This window comes from Saccostrea echinata, unplaced genomic scaffold (assembly GCF_033153115.1).
Source record: "Saccostrea echinata isolate AGI-Se365-2 ecotype Australia unplaced genomic scaffold, CSIRO_AGI_Sech_v1 ptg000002l, whole genome shotgun sequence".
Classification (NCBI taxonomy): Eukaryota; Metazoa; Mollusca; class Bivalvia; order Ostreida; family Ostreidae; genus Saccostrea; species Saccostrea echinata.
In genome coordinates this window covers 16,456,631-16,473,013 of record NW_026889751.1, presented here as the reverse complement: position 1 = coordinate 16,473,013, position 16,383 = coordinate 16,456,631, and the positions used below count along the sequence as shown (strand labels likewise).

At 33.7% G+C, this 16,383-nt stretch overlaps 3 protein-coding genes across 3 annotated transcripts in view; all 3 read right to left on the bottom strand.

Moving 5' to 3' along the window:
- The window catches only part of LOC133173612 (ninein-like), a 48,282-nt gene that overhangs the window by 28,321 nt on the left and 3,578 nt on the right, over positions 1 to 16,383 (bottom strand). The window contains exons 3-4 of the mRNA XM_061308594.1: positions 15,913 to 16,168; positions 11,209 to 11,456 (exon numbers count right to left, since the gene is read on the bottom strand). Of these exons, the coding sequence (XP_061164578.1) occupies positions 11,209 to 11,456; positions 15,913 to 16,168 (504 nt within the window). The remainder of the gene's footprint in view (positions 1 to 11,208; positions 11,457 to 15,912; positions 16,169 to 16,383) is intronic.
- LOC133173623 (galactosylceramide sulfotransferase-like) lies at positions 229 to 1,973 on the bottom strand. The gene has a single exon (XM_061308605.1). The coding sequence runs from the start codon at positions 1,892 to 1,894 to the stop codon at positions 608 to 610; it is 1,287 nt and encodes a 428-aa protein (XP_061164589.1). The 5' UTR covers positions 1,895 to 1,973; the 3' UTR covers positions 229 to 607.
- On the bottom strand, positions 5,588 to 7,125 carry LOC133173632 (galactosylceramide sulfotransferase-like). Its single transcript, XM_061308616.1, has one exon. The coding sequence runs from the start codon at positions 6,883 to 6,885 to the stop codon at positions 5,623 to 5,625; it is 1,263 nt and encodes a 420-aa protein (XP_061164600.1). The 5' UTR covers positions 6,886 to 7,125; the 3' UTR covers positions 5,588 to 5,622.

The window sequence follows — 16,383 nt, the reverse complement described above, 5'->3', positions numbered from 1 at the left end:
CTCCATTGTTTTGGACACCTGTGAATATGATATGCACTTTGATCAACTGAGAGTACATATTACATAACTTTTAAACACTTAGTAGTTAGTTTTAGATATTATGTGTGTTTTTTTTTAGATGCTCTTCAGATAAAAATAACATTACTTTTATTCATTGTATAAAGTAATCATTTCTGATAAAATAAAGGTTTTGTTATTTGGACAGAAGGATAATGCAATAGTCTATTAGATTCAACATTTTTTTCCCCTTGAATTCATCGAATTTTGCTTGAACTCAATTAATTACTTTTCAAAAACCATGCATCTTAATTGGGACCAAAGTTTAAAAAAGCTTACTGAAAACACTTTGATATTTGTTTAATATACTATGATGTAGTAAAACACAGAACTGACAAAAATTGGAAGCAAATTTTCTTAGAAAAGACAAACCTCTACTCAAAGGTCACCTCTGTATAAAAGTCACTTTTAATGGTTTCTGCAGGTGACTGCTTAGTTCAGGTTTGACTGTATTTTGAAAATACTGAAAGAATCTGCATGTGCAGTACTCTAATGATATGTTACATCCTGGGATACACTATTATATTTAGGATGATACCCCCTACCAGTTCTAGGGTAGAGGAAATGAACACCCCCTCTTTGGTAACTCCCCCTTTTCTGGCTCTTTGGCGTACCAGAACATTGTTTTATCTCCCCCCAGCTCCACTTGGTTGTACTGGTCTCTGATGTCCTGTAACAGGTATCTCGTCATATAAGCACAGTACTCACTAGAAATAGTTAATTCCTCATTAAACTTGGATTCTGGAATAATTAAAAATTGTCCCTTGGAACTAGCATTGTTTTCAATAAAACAAAACCTTTCCATTAATAGCTGAACCACTTTAAAATGATTGACTTCATCAAAGAAATCTGGGCCCTGTTTCTGAACTTTCAACCAAAAAGATTTGTTAAAATGTTCATAAATAATAAAATCTATTCTACTGAAATTATAATAGATTTGGAATTCCTCATCTGTTGGCAGTATGTCATGTAGTTTATGCTTTCCAATGTTGCTACTATGATGCAAAATATCCTTTAATGTCCAACACATCAGACGTTTGAGTAAAATTAATGATTCAGTGAAATAGTCTGCAATCATGACAAGAGAAAACTGGGTGTCTAGTTCCCGGATATATTGTGTAATTGCAGTGTCATTCATAGATATATCCCTCCGGCCAGCAGGAAATCCCAATGGCATACCTAAACAATGTGCCATTAAATTCCTGACTAGAGAGAATCCATTAGGAAAGCAGAATCTCCATGCTTTCTTGTCTGGATGTTTATAAATTTCGTCGTATTTCTGGATATTCCGAACATACACACTGAGATTGACTGGGGGCTCCACAATGTAACCCAAACTAAAGTACGAAAAAGAGGAAGTTAGTCTGCGCCAGGGTTCTCTGATAATGGTTATATATAGGGTGTTATTTGGCATCATTTTAGCCATTCTAGTGCGATTATAAATTGCATGCTCCATTAAAATGTTAAAAGGCCTTTTAGATGGTCTATAATCAAGATCCTCAATTAGAAAAGGCCATCCCAAGTAAATGTTGTTCTTTACTGGAACGACAAAATTTAAGTTTCGCACAAGACCAAATCTCCTGACAATAGTTCCCATGGTTTCCGTTGCACATTTCATGCACTTGATGAACACAAAATTAGTTTTCTCTGTACAAGTCTGCTCACCATTCCTGTTCACACGAATGTCAACCCATTTCTTATTAGCATCTGCACTTGAACATTCCAGGATCAAATAGGAAACATTTAAAATGTATACTGATGCCACAAAGAACAGCATGAAAAACACAATGAATTTCAGTCTTTTCTTCCAAAGGAGCATTATGATCCTTCCCATCATGCCGTTCTCAAATTCAAAATCTAATCTTCATTAAATTTGCTAATTATATAGACTTTGTCACTATTAAGAAAAATATTAGACAGAGAAAATATTAGATTTCCTAATAATAACTGAACCACATAATATAATCATCTGATTATACAGAGCAATAATACTTCACTTTTTTCCTTTGGTATACAGAGCATTATCTTTAGTGAATTCCTTTGACAGATATCAACAGATAGCTCCTCCCATTATCAATTGATTTTGTGGTTCATTTTATTCACAAAATAAATTTTCTGGTGACAATATTATTCCATGTGTCAACTGAATATATAAGAACACCAGCCGGTCCATACACGATCATTATCATTTTGCTGTAAATCAAGACAAGCATGTATTCTTTGGAGCGCAACTATACTGTCACAAAAAAATCCATTAGGAGGTCTTAAAAAAAGTTTCGTCATCTCTATATCTCCAAGGTGTCACTGAAGTTTTTTTTCCCCCATTTTCCTATATACCCTTTCATAGTCCTCAGCTGAGACTGCATTGATCCAATTATTCTACTGCTCACTATCTAACTGTCGATATAAGCTTGACAATAAATGTTACATCAAAATCTGCGTAAAATCTAGGAATAACGCCACTAAATATCAGTACACCTTCATCTAAAGAGTAAGAGATGAATAACTTTGAGCAGTCTGAACTTTATTCAGATTTTATAACATCAGTAGATTTATCCAAATTTTCAGTGTAATTGGTCAATTTGTGCTAAGCACTTCCATCTCTGAATATGTCAGGCTTTATAACTTTAAAGGAGCATAGAATAACAAAAAATACTATCCCTGTATGGGTTAATTGGTATAATTAATGTGCTTTGAAACAGAAAAATCATTATAGATCTTGAAATTGTGAAAACATTTTGCTTTGTTTTCTGCATACATTTCAAATCAATCAATTTTTGAAAGCTTTTGAACTATAATAATGCAAAAGATAAATGAAAATTCTAAATGTAAAATGTGTTGTTCATCAACTAAATGTATGCGAAATTTCATGAAATTTACTGAGCACCAATTAATTGATGTATTATGTGACAGCTGGTTAAAACAAGATCCAGCACTTTCATTATTAACATTGATTAAAAAAAATTATGGAGGTGTGAGGACTATAATAACCTTGTGGATTTTTTGGGAAGGGGGAGGGTTTTTTTTTTATAGGTATTGGTTTTTGGGTTGTGTTTTTGTGTGTGTATTCATTTATAAAACTGCCAAATTAAAATGTCTTTCTTGTCCAATTTTGCCCACAAGCTATGTTAAAATTATTTGCATTTTACTTATAAAATACATTCTTCTGGAAAATCATAAACGTTAAAGCAATGGATGGTTTCACTTAATTTTCAGCTTTTCTGGCCCAGTGGTTCTTGAGAAGAAGATTTTTAATGATTTTTCCATTATATTTCAATGCAAAATTTTTATTCCCTATTGTGGCCCCACCCTACCCCGAGGGGTCATGATTTGAACAATTTAGAATCTACACTACCCCAGCATGCTTCCAAATACCTTTCAGCTTTTTTGGCCCAGTGTTTCGATATTGAGAAGAAGATTTTTAAAACATTTTCCATTATATTTCAATGTAAAAATTAAATTCCCTGTTGTGGGCCCATCCTACCCCAAGGGTCATGATTTGAACAATTTAGAATTAACACCACCTCAGGAAGCTTCCACATAAGTTTCAGCTTTTCTGACCCAGTGGTTCTTAAAAAGAAGATTTTTCCATTATATTTCAATGCTAAAACTTTGATTCCCTATTGTGGCCCTACCCTACCATCGGGGGTCATGATTTGAACAATTTAGAATCTACACTACCCAAGAGGTTTCCACATAAGTTTCAGCTTTTCTGGCCAGTGGTTCTTGAAAAGAGGATTTTTTTAATGGCCCCACCCTATTTTTGTCTTTTTTTTATCATCTCCCCTTGTAAGGGGGCTTAAAAATTTAAACTTCTCTTTACCCAAGGATGCTTTTTACCAACTTTGATTAAAATTGACCCAGTAGTTCTTGAGAAGAATTGAAAATGTGAAAAGTTTACAGCTTGGGTGGACAATGCACAAAGATCAGAAAAGCTCACTTAAGCTTTCAGCTCAGGTGAGGTAAAAAATTACTGGTGAATTTTTTTGTTACTTGAATTCAAATCATGGACCTATAATTAATAAAGGTCCCAGCTAGGTAAAAGAAAACCTTTTATATCAAATTCATATTCCATGTCTTTGTTTTTTGACCCAGCATGACCTTTGTCCTTATGACAACCAGGAATCAAACTGCCTCATGGATCTTGCCTTTGCTTGTCCTCATTCACAAAATAACCACATTCATCTTGACTGTTATTTTTATGATTATGCAGATTTGAAGCATTTCATACTTCACAGTGTCAGGGCCCTGACATGTGGCAAAGAAATTTTTGTTGTTGTTTGTTTTGTTTTGTTCTACAAAAAAAGAGGGGAGGAGGAAAAATAAATATACAGGTGACTCTCGATCTCTCGAAGTTCAAGGGACCGCAAGAAAATTTCGAGAGATCGAAGGGTTCGAGAGATAGAAAGTGAATAAAATCCGAAAATTTAAGTTCCGATCATCATTGTTCTACTATTACAAATACCGGAAGTATATGTTGATAATGTAATTGCACGTTTTCGTTCGTATTTTACAGGTAATTCACTTGATTTCAACAACAATGATCGTATTTTGAATAAATAAAACGATCTATTTAAGTGTCAATATATATTTGTTCACATTTCATGATTACATGAAATTTGAATAGCAATCGTCAGTGTGGCTACCCCCGGACTTGATCGGGTCTTTCTCCATGTCGGCCCTATCCAGGTAAATCCAAGCTGCAATAATTTTACGCTTGATTGGCGTGTACACAGGCGCAATCAAAACTTCGAGAGATAGAGAGTAAAAAAACAATGAAATGTATGTAACGGGACCCAGGTCTTGGTTCGAGAGATAGAGAACTTCGAGAGATGGGAAGTTTGAGAGATCAGAAGTGAATTTGCTTAGTTATATAGAGGGAAAAAACGGGACCGGAGGTTCACTTCGAGAGATCGAGAACTTCGAGAGATCAGAGTTCGAGCCATCGAGAGTTACCTGTATTGATTGATGTCTATGATTCCTAATTGCACCCAATTGTCAATGAATTCTTTATTATTTTCTTTCCTAAAACATTTGTATTTCTGTATATTTGATCTGTCTTTGGAATGAACTATCAGTAAAAATAAAGAATACCTCATTATTAGACTGGTTATGCCCGTCTCTCTACACACCGGTATATCGTGCATCTCAGACAGGCAAGGCCAGTCTAACCTCCATAGTGGCTATAGCATTTAAATCTCGGTTAAATTAATTAAATTGTGTACATAAAATAAACTTTAAATTATGCATTTCTGGAAAGGTACAGATAACCTTATGTACACATCACATATTTTTTTGCACTTTCAAAATATCTTATTTCATCATTGAACATTAAATTTGTTTATCAGCTCACATCACAGGAAGCATGCACTTTTAATACAAGTAAATGTAATGTACCAGATCGGGGTTTTTTTCCCCATATTGTAGGAAAAATTGACTGTGAATTAAATAATGATATTTTGATCACTGAAAAGGCAAGCATTTAATTTCTGTCTCACATAATAACAAAACTATCTTTTACTTTACAAAATTATATATTATTATAGACTAATTTATCAATAAAATTTAGCATGTTCTTTTATAAGACTTTAATTTTTCAGTTAATTCTGCATTATTTCTTTTCTGCAATAAATCCAAATGATTCACCTCTTCACCAAGAAAAGCACATTCATAACCTGTAAAAGTGAAATGTTTAAAAGAAATTTTGGCATTTATTCTTGACGATCGTCTAGCAGATGCACAAAATCTGTTCAATTCAGAAAGAATCTGCCTAAATTGTTTTAATTCACTTTGAAATCCAAGTCCACCATTTTGTATTTTTAATTCCATTTTTTCCCGAAAATGGTCGTACAATTTATAGTCTACAGAGCTCCATTCTCTATGTATGTTTTTAATATATTGTGGATAGGCATCCTTTGCATAACTTCCGACATTTGATTTTTTGTACACAATTTCTTTAAATGACCAACTCATTAGTCTCTTCAGAAATATCATGGATTCATCAAAATATTCCACTATCATAACAAGTCCGAATTCCCTGTCCAATTTCTTAATGTACTCATTAGCCAATACCTCGTTTTGTGAATAGTCTGCCCGACTTTGTGGAAACCCTAAAGGCATTCCTAAACAATGTGACAGTAGATTTTTGGTAACCGAAAACCCGTCAGGGATGCAGTACCTATATGGACGAGATTCATGACTTTTATATATGGATTCATATTTTTCTATATTCTTTAAATATTCCTCTTTTGGGTCCTGTGCTTTGATGCCTACTATTTTGTCCACTTTGAAATAGTGAAATGTTGACTTGAAGTGGTTCCAAGGTTCCCTGATAATTGTGATGAACGGAGTGTTTCGTGGAAACAGTGGCTCCATGATTGTTCGGTTGTATATGGCATGTTCAATGAGACAGTTAAATTTCTCCTCTGAAGGCCTGTAGTCTACTTCATCCATCAAATAAGGCCAGCCTAGGTAGATGTTGCTGTCCCTGGGGAGGACAACATTTAACCTACGGGTGAATGCATATCGACGTAGTGCACCTGCCACTGTTTGAGTTGCACACTTCATGCACTTAATGAAAACAAAATTGTCTCTTTCACCTTTATATTTGATGTTGTCTGCTACAAATTTATTCCAGTAGCCCACACGTTCATCTTGACGGAAGAGTGTCTCTGAATTTGGGGCAGAGTCCTCAATAGCCTTATTATCTGAATCATCTGGAGTAGTCTCCCTTATATCCAATGGTAAACGTCGAGTTAACAGAATCAAGCTAATCAGAAAGAAGACAACAGGTACGACTTTCCTGACAATAAAACGGGTGGACACCATGACTTGTTAAAACTAGCAGCAGGAAAATAAGGTATGATGAATCGATCCTCTCCAATTTGAATAAATTGAAGTATGTGCAGTCCTGCCTTAACACACATCCTGACATACATGTAGAAATGAATACTTTATAATGTACATCCTGATTTGAATATTTAATGACCACTTATAGCTACTGTTTAGCATGAAAACCTGTGGTATAAATTGTGGGGAGTGTGTACCTCTTTAACACACACACACACTCACCTGGTCACATACAATCAATAAGCCAAGGATTTACACACTTATCGCAGTCCTGCTTGGATAAGCCCTTTTATAGCACCATGGTTTCTCGTCATTATACATTATATATCAGTGCCTTTAATAATGCTTTTTTCATTTGAATACAAAACTATTAGGGTATCAGATGAGGTCTATACTTGTATGTTTTGACATGTGTATGTACTGACATTACTATAATTTACGGACACAGGTAAAGTGAAAATAGGTCTTAATACAAAATAATCCCTCACTCATACCTCTAATGGACAGATGTCTTCGTCAATATAGTATACAATCAATATAAATCTTTCAAATGTTATATAAACAAATCTTGATTGTTAAAATTTGTTGATTTCTGGTATAATGGCAATAATGTATACCTTTAAGCATTGTACTCAGCAAATAAATATACACCTACATGATTGTATTTCTTAATTCACAAAAAAGTAGTTTAATTCACAAAATTTAGACATATTGATACTGTATATTCATAGTCTTGTAAACATAAGGAAGTGACAACTTTTCAGTACATGGAAGGAAGTCACAAGTACTTAAGATACTCATATTTAAACATGCACACATCTTAAAATATATCAGTTTTTTTTCACTGGGGGCAGTGGCAGGGATCTTTGGCCCCCCATTTGTGACCAAAAATATACATTTTATGATTAAGAAATCAATTTTTTGTTGTTAGATGTTGCATTTATTATATGTCCCCCTTTTTTTGTTGTTAGATATTGCATTTATTACGGTATATGTCCCCAAGACCCTTAAACCCCCCCCCCCCCCCCCCCCAACCATTCAAGAATTAAGGATCCACCACTGGTTTTAGTTAAGTAATTAGTAAACTTCAAGCATTGACAGGCTTATAGTCCACACAACGCTCCTCAGCACTTGTTAACCTTTTAGAGTAATTCCATATTTGGTAGTACATTACATTATGATTTGAAAGCATTTTATGTACATTAATGGTTCATGAAGTTGCACCATGAAACAATGGGAATTAATTTTTTATTTCAGCAATCACTTTAACTGCTTTGCACACATGGTGTGACAAAATGTTAAAAGGAACAATCTTCTTAATATAGTGCTTTCAGCACCAGACAATGAGGACTGGTTTTCTAGATTTTTTTCTGCAATTTTTATCCATTTATATCTGCCGGTAGTTTTTTTTCCAGATGTCCTTGATGTATCTTTACATGGAGATGAGTACATATACATGTACCTACAAGGGGTAAAAATTATTATTTGGGGGGAAATTTAAGGATGGTTTGACTGGACTGATTCCATAACAACTCCAATTAGATTACTAAAACATTTTTTTGGAACACAAAGCTGAAGCAAATGCATGATATAGTGACTTCTTTTTAAACAATCCCTTTGATAAATTATGAAGTCTTTCTCTTATATTGTCACTTAAAAAGCAGAGCAACAGTTTGGGATCGCTTTGCTAGATGTCCGTTCATCTGTCAGTGTCTGTCACGCTTATACTTGAGAACTTTAACAGGTAGGGATCTGATATTTTGCTTATGCATTACTTAACAAAATGGCATTTGTAAAATACCTGGATTACTGACCTTCTGACCTTGACCTGTTTTTTTTTCCAAAAAGCTCATAATCTATACATTCTTTGAAAGATGAAAGCTCAACTGTATGGTCTACATTTAGACCACACAAACCAAAATTTAAATGCACTTTGTTCGTTGTATGAAAATAAATCAAGATTGGTATACCAACTCTGGTTACTAATTTAAGTAAACTTGTCAGCTGACAATTGCAGTAATGAGTGATGCAGACTGATATCTTTCTCAAGTTATGAATCTGAAGGATTGTTGTAAACATTCATGAATAAATGAACAATTATTCCTAATAATTTCAATCTAATTATTCAGTTTAGCTTTGAGAGATGGGGAATCTTATTTTTAGTTGATTGTCAAAATTTATGAAAATATTAAATGTAGTTTCAATATCTATGGATATTTTTTTCTTTTCAGGCACATGCATGAACTGAAATGCTTATATGAGAATATATAGCAAGAGGCTCATTGGTTATAATGCTCACTGAGTCACTTTGGCCCTGCCGTTCTTCATCAGGAGTTTTTCTTTTTTAATGTCCCTCTTTTCATAAAAATTTTGACTCCATATTGTGGACCAAAATATGACTAATAATGGTTTTGTTATTCTTGAGAAGAAAATTTATAAAGATTTTTCCTATACATTCCTATGTAAAACTTGGATCTTCTAATGTGGCCCCATCCTACCCCCAAAGTCAAGATTTGAACAAACTTGAGTCTGCACTTTGCAATGATGCATTCACGTAAGTTTCATCCTCTGTGACCCAGAGGTTTTTGAGAGGAAGATTTTTAAAAGTTGCCATTAAATTTTCACCAACTCTTAATGATTTGACCTTGAAAGAGGGTGTGGTCCTCGATAGAACAAACTTGAACCCTCTTTACCCGGATGCTATGTGGAAAGTTTGGATAAAACTGGCCCAATGGTTCTGGAGAAGAAGTCAAAAATGTAAAAAAAAAAATTACAAACAGACTGACAGACAGACAACAAACACTATTCAATCAGAAAAGCTCAAAAGCCTTTGACTCAGGTGAGCTAAAAAATTTACCATAGCTTGGCTTTATTCATATTAATGTAAGCTATTTCAGGCGAACATTTGCATTCCTTGGAATAGCTTAAGTTTTAATAGTAAGTGGCAGAGCCAATTAAGATTAGCAATAAGACCAGAAGTCTCTGACAAGACTGTATCTAATTTGGTTTGTACTTACTACAAAGTAGCACTTGGATTTGAAACTACGGCATTAGCAATAAAAAGAATAATGATCCTTCATTTGTCTATTTTTGAGGTAAGTTTAACTGCAATCAGACTAAAAATGTAAGAGAAGTAGCCCTTTGAAAGAATTTTACAGAAATTTCTATTTTATTAACTAATATGGCAAGATCGTTCATTGAAATCAGACACATATACACAGAATTACATAACTTATTTTTAGTAACCATGGCAACATCTTTTATTGAAATCAAAAACCGGAAAAAAGAATTGTGTATCTCTGTGTATTCTACTTGTGTACAAAGATTCTTTGAAATCAGATTAAAACTATAGGAAAAGTGGCCTTCAGAAAGAATTTCACAGAAATTACTATTTTAGTAAGAATGGAAACACCATTCATCAAAAACCAATACATAAATTATGTATCTTAGTGTAGTCTACTTGTGTAGAAAGTTTTATTGAAATCAGACAGAAACTGTAGGAGGAGTAGCGATTTGAAAGAATTTCACAGAAATTTCTAGGATTAGTATCCATGGAAACACCATACATCAAAATCAAAAACTGATAAAGAGAATAATGTATCCTAGTGTAGTCTACTTGTGTGCCAAGTACTGAAATTGGACCAAACTGTAGAAGTAGCATTTTGAATTTTTTTTACAAACAGACCAACAGAGAGACAGATGACAGACACCTTACTTTCACACAAGATCTTATGGTCTCTGACCAGTAGAGCTTAAAACAAACAGATACTGTACACACTGCAGACTTCAATCTCTGTGATATACATGTTCAACAATGTAAATACAGGTACTGAACTTGCATAACTTGGAAAAGTTTAACTCAAATCCATCCAACATATACCATTTATACTGCAAATTTTTGGAATACAATTTACCAACACCTCTTGAGCACTGATCAATCAAAGTACTATTAACTAAACAAATGGTATTATAAACCTTGACTTAAATACTTGTAGATTCCTAAATATATGCGAGGAATAAATTATCGCGTAATTACGCGAGAAGCACCAGTCGCGAAGTAAGACTACTTGCTTTTATTTTTTTTGGTGCTTTGATGTATGTAAAATTTCTAGATAAATCACACATTCGCAAATTATTGTTCTTGCGATTTTACGCCCTTGGGCCATTTCACGATATTAAGTACTCGGGTAGAATAAGAAATTTACAGTAATCAAAGTATAAGTACAAAATGTATGAAAATTACTGGCTTTAAGACAGGGGATCCAATCCCAAATGTACCCCTTGATAGATTTATAAGCTTACTTTATTCTTGGATTCTGTGTGCTGTGTGCCTTTTCTGGGGGGAAGAGGGGGCTTTTTATGGACTCGATCTTTTTCTGAGGTTAATTTCTCTGGTTGTGTATTTTGACTTGAAATCACTTTTTCTGACTCTGCGTTTGTATTCATGAACTCTTCAAAGTCCTCTGGCTGAAATGGACGTGATCGTCTGCCATACCTCTTGTTCCCTTGCACATACTTTGGAGTCACTTCCTCTTGGAGATCTAAAAACTCTGTAAAATGAAAAATACTAGCTTTTTACATTACAGTGAATGTGCTTAGTATACATTTAAAATTTCCATGAATTTCAATTTTTGGTACATTTGTTCTTTAACAGTTCTGACTCCAGCATCTTACTACAGTAAAACTCGTTTAGTACGAACATGGATATTGCGAATTTACAGATAAAGCAAAGCTTTTTGCAATCCCCAGCGAAATTCTGAACAATTCCTTGTAAAATTTTACAGATATAACAAATTCAGATATAGCAAACTTATGGTCATATTAAACTGATTTTGTGTCCCCTAGAAGTTAAAAAATAATGAAATTTACATCTTTTATAGCGAATTTTCAAAGATCTAAGTCTTTGAAATATTGAACCGATACTAATTCTGTAAGAATTTATATTTGAAACTCAAATAATCCAAAAACTTTTCAACTCCAAGGTAAATTTTGTATTTTATACTACCCTAAATACACATTTGTAGTCATACTTGGATGAAAAAATCTATATTGCGAATTGGTTATGTATACTTTAAGAAATTTGTTATACGGATATAACGAATTATGGATATAGAAGTAAATTTGCAGGTCCCTAGAACTTTGATATAACCAAGTTTTACTGTAGAAATCCTTTTACATTTTCAGTGTACAGGAACAGTGATGCAGTACAGTACAGTGTGCAAGAATTTAATTGCAACATATATTGTAGTTTTATAGCAGAGCTTCCTTTTTATCAACATGTACACAGTATATTGCTCAGATGACAGAAACAATAACCTAAGATTGTATACAGTGCATTGCTCTGTGTAAAGGGAATAGTACTGTGTAAATGTAGGGAATGTTTTAATACCAGGTGTATCTCTGGGTGTAAATGTAGGTAATGTTTTAATACCAGGGGTGTCTCGTGGTGTAAATGTAGGGAATGTTTTAATACCAGGTGTGCCTCTGGGTGTAAATGTAGGGAATGTTTTAATACCAGGTGTCTTTGGGTGTAAATGTAGGGAATGTTTTAATACCAGGTGTGTCTCTGGATGTAAATGTAGGGAATGTTTTAATACCAGGTGTGCCTCTGGGTGTAAATGTAGGGAATGTTTTAATACCAGGTGTCTTTGGGTGTAAATGTAGGGAATGTTTTAATACCAGGTGTGTCTCTGGATGTAAATGTAGGGAATGTTTTAATACCAGGTGTGCCTCTGGATGTAAATGTAGGGAATGTTTTAATACCAGGTGTGTCTCTGGGTGTAAATGTAGGGAATGTTTTAATACCAGGTGTGCCTCTGGGTGTAAATGTAGGGAATGTTTTAATACCAGGTGTCTTTGGGTGTAAATGTAGGGAATGTTTTAATACCAGGTGTGTCTATGGGTGTAAATGTAGGCAATGTTTTAATACCAGGTGTCTCTGGGTGTAAATGTAGGGAATGTTTTAATACCAGGTGTGTTTCTGGGTGTAAATGTAGGAAATGTTTTAATACCAGGTGTATCTCTGGGTGTAAATGTAGGGAATGTTTTAATATCAGGTGTGTCTATAGGTGTAAATGTAGGGAATGTTTTAATACCAGGTGTGTCTCTGGGTGTAAATGTAGGCAATGTTTTAATACCAGGTGTCTCGGGGTGTAAATTTTGGGAATGTTTTATTACCAGGTGTGTCTCTGGGTGTAAATGTAGGCAATGTTTTAATACCATGTGGCTCTGGGTGTAAATGTAGGGAATGTTTTAATATCAGGTGTGTCTATAGGTGTAAATGTAGGGAATGTTTTAATACCAGGTGTATCTCTGGGTGTAAATGTAGGGAATGTTTTAATACCAGGTGTGTCTCTAGATGTAAATGTAGGCAATGTTTTAATACCAGGTGTGTCTATAGGTGTAAATGTAGGGAATGTTTTAATACCAGGTGTGTCTCTGGGTGTAAATATAGGGAATGTTTTAATACCAGGTGTCTCTCTGGGTGTAAATGTAGGGAATGTTTTAATACCGGGTGTGTCTCTGGGTGTAAATGTAGGGAATGTTTTAATACCAGGTGTCTCTCTGGGTGTAAATGTAGGGAATGTTTTAATACCGGGTGTGTCTTTGGGTGTAAATGTAGGGAATGTTTTAATACCAGGTGTGTCTCTAGATGTAAATGTAGGCAATGTTTTAATACCAGGTGTGTCTATAGGTGTAAATGTAGGGAATGTTTTAATACCAGGTGTGTCTCTAGATGTAAATGTAGGCAATGTTTTAATACCAGGTGTGTCTATAGGTGTAAATGTAGGGAATGTTTTAATACCAGGTGTATCTCTGGGTGTAAATGTAGGGAATGTTTTAATACCAGGTGTGTCTCTGGATGTAAATGTAGGCAATGTTTTAATACCAGGTGTATCTCTGGGTGTAAATGTAGGGAATGTTTTAATACCAGGTGTGTCTATAGGTGTAAATGTAGGGAATGTTTTAATACCAGGTGTGTCTATAGGTGTAAATGTAGGGAATGTTTTAATACCAGGTGTGTCTCTGGGTGTAAATGTAGGAAATGTTTTAATACCAGGTGTGTCTCTGGGTGTAAATGTAGGCAATGTTTTAATACCAGGTGTGTTTATAGGTGTAAATGTAGGGAATGTTTTAATACCAGGGTGTCTATAGGTATAAATGTAGGCAATGTTTTAATACCAGGTGTGTCTCTAGGTGTAAATGTAGGGAATGTTTTAATACCAGGGTGTCTATAGGTGTAAATGTAGGCAATGTTTTAATACCAGGTGTGTCTATAGGTGTAAATGTAGGCAATGTTTTAATACCAGGTGTGTCTCTAGGTGTAAATGTAGGGAATGTTTTAATACCAGGTGTGTCTATAGGTGTAAATGTAGGCAATGTTTTAATACCAGGTGTGTCTATAGGTGTAAATGTAGGCAATGTTTTAATACCAGGTGTGTCTCTGGGTGTAAATGTAGGCAATGTTTTAATACCAGGTGTGTCTCTAGGTGTAAATGTAGGGAATGTTTTAATACCAGGTGTGTCTCTAGGTGTAAATGTAGGGAATGTTTTAATACCAGGTGTGCCTCTGGGTGTAAATGTAGGGAATGTTTTAATTTCAGGTGTGTCTATAGCAGGGATGGGGTAATTGAAAAAAGTAATTGTAATTGACTGTAATTAATTACATTTTTTGAAGTAATTGGAAGTAATTTGTAATTAAACATTTTTTCAATTACTTGTAATTGTAATTTAATTAATTACACTGAAAAAATACCATGTAATTTCAATTACTTTTTCAATTACATTCAATTACTTTATATAATACACATTCATGATATATTCATGATATATCATCACCACTACCTCCCCATTTTACTGGTTTTTATTTTATTGTTAAACATTTCCTCAATCCTTCATTTATACAAAATCTTAGGTTAATGCTTACAAAATAATTAAATGATTGGCTTGATGATAATAAACTAGTTTCTTTCTAATCATTATGTAAATTTTGAATTTTTTGATCTATGTTTATATATAAATATGAATTTTGAACCACCTATCTTAGGTCTATTCAGCTATGAAACACACATTTATTATATTTCAATCTTTGTTGTTTGATCAATAATAAAGAAAAAGAAGGTGTGTGTCATTAATTAAGTTCTCTCTTGTTGGGAAGAGATAATTGCCCTCCAGATCACAGCTTTCAATTGCAATCAAAACAAATCAACTCCTCTAAAGAGATATTCATTACATGATTTAGAAGACAAAGCCAATGAAGAAAATTATTTCAATTTAAAATGCTCCGCTAGCTTTAGGGAAAAAAAACCTTTCAATTTGATAATTATTTTAACATCTAAACAGATTTTTATGAATGAATTTTCTATCTGTACAATTCTGATTTATGAAGTAAAATTGTTCAACATAAATAGCAATTTAGGATGTTCAGGTTACCTTCAAAGGAAATATTTAATTTGAGGGGTTACAGTTGCGACTCATTTCACTCTATTAAAATACTCACTTTTAATCAAATATCATAAGCCATGCAATTTGTGTACATGTAGGTTTTGTGTGGTGGAAACTGCATCAAACTGATCTCGGATAGTTCTTTAAGGAGATTCTTATTGTTTTGTAAATAAATTTTATAAAATTTAATTAAACCAGAACAATACACAATGCCTATAGCATATTATTTCTTGTACTGTTTGTGCAGAGGCTGAGCTTATATACAAATAAATGATGTTCTGTATATTCATTGACAAGGATTATAAAAATTTTCAAAAAATAAAAAATGTAATTTGTAATTTAATTAATTACTTTTGCAAAGTAATTGTAATTTAATTAATTACATGTCTTAGAAAGCCTGTAATTTAATTGTAATTTAATTGAAGAAAAAGTCAAAGTAATTGTAATTTAATTAATTACTTTTTAAAGTAATTGACCCCATCCCTGGTCTATAGGTGTAAATGTAGGGAATGTTTTAATACCAGGTGTGTATAGGTGTAAATGTAGGGAATGTTTTAATACCAGGTGTGTCTCTGGGTGAATTCTCCTCTTTTGTTTCCTCTTCCTGGTGTTTTTCTACCCCTTCATTTTCTTCTTCACCCTCCTCCTCGTGTAAGTCATCACTTTCTTCGTCCTCAGCATCCTCAAACTGGTCAGCATCCATAAACTGCTCGTGTATGCTCGCACTAAGGCTGACGTCATTCTGCTGTTCTACACGCTCGATAGTCGACTGGCAGAGAATGTTCACGAAATTCTCCTTAAAATGCTCGAAGTCAATCTGAAATTGTCAGTTATTAAAAAAACTTTTATCAAATAATTAGTAATTTCAAATTCATAAGAAGAAGGAATAAAGATCCTATTATCAAAATTGTATGAAATTTATGCTTAATTTATGCATGCAGGGTCTACAGGAGAATGCAGCTAATATATCATTATTGCATAAAGATGTGCAAAGAATGATTATTATTGGATAAATGTGTAAAGATCAAGTGA

Excerpts from the sequence above, each read along its gene's own strand:
- LOC133173623 (XM_061308605.1), bottom strand. The coding sequence starts at position 1,894 with ATGATGGGAAGGATCATAATGCTCCTTTGGAAGAAAAGACTGAAATTC.
- LOC133173632 (XM_061308616.1), bottom strand. The coding sequence starts at position 6,885 with ATGGTGTCCACCCGTTTTATTGTCAGGAAAGTCGTACCTGTTGTCTTC.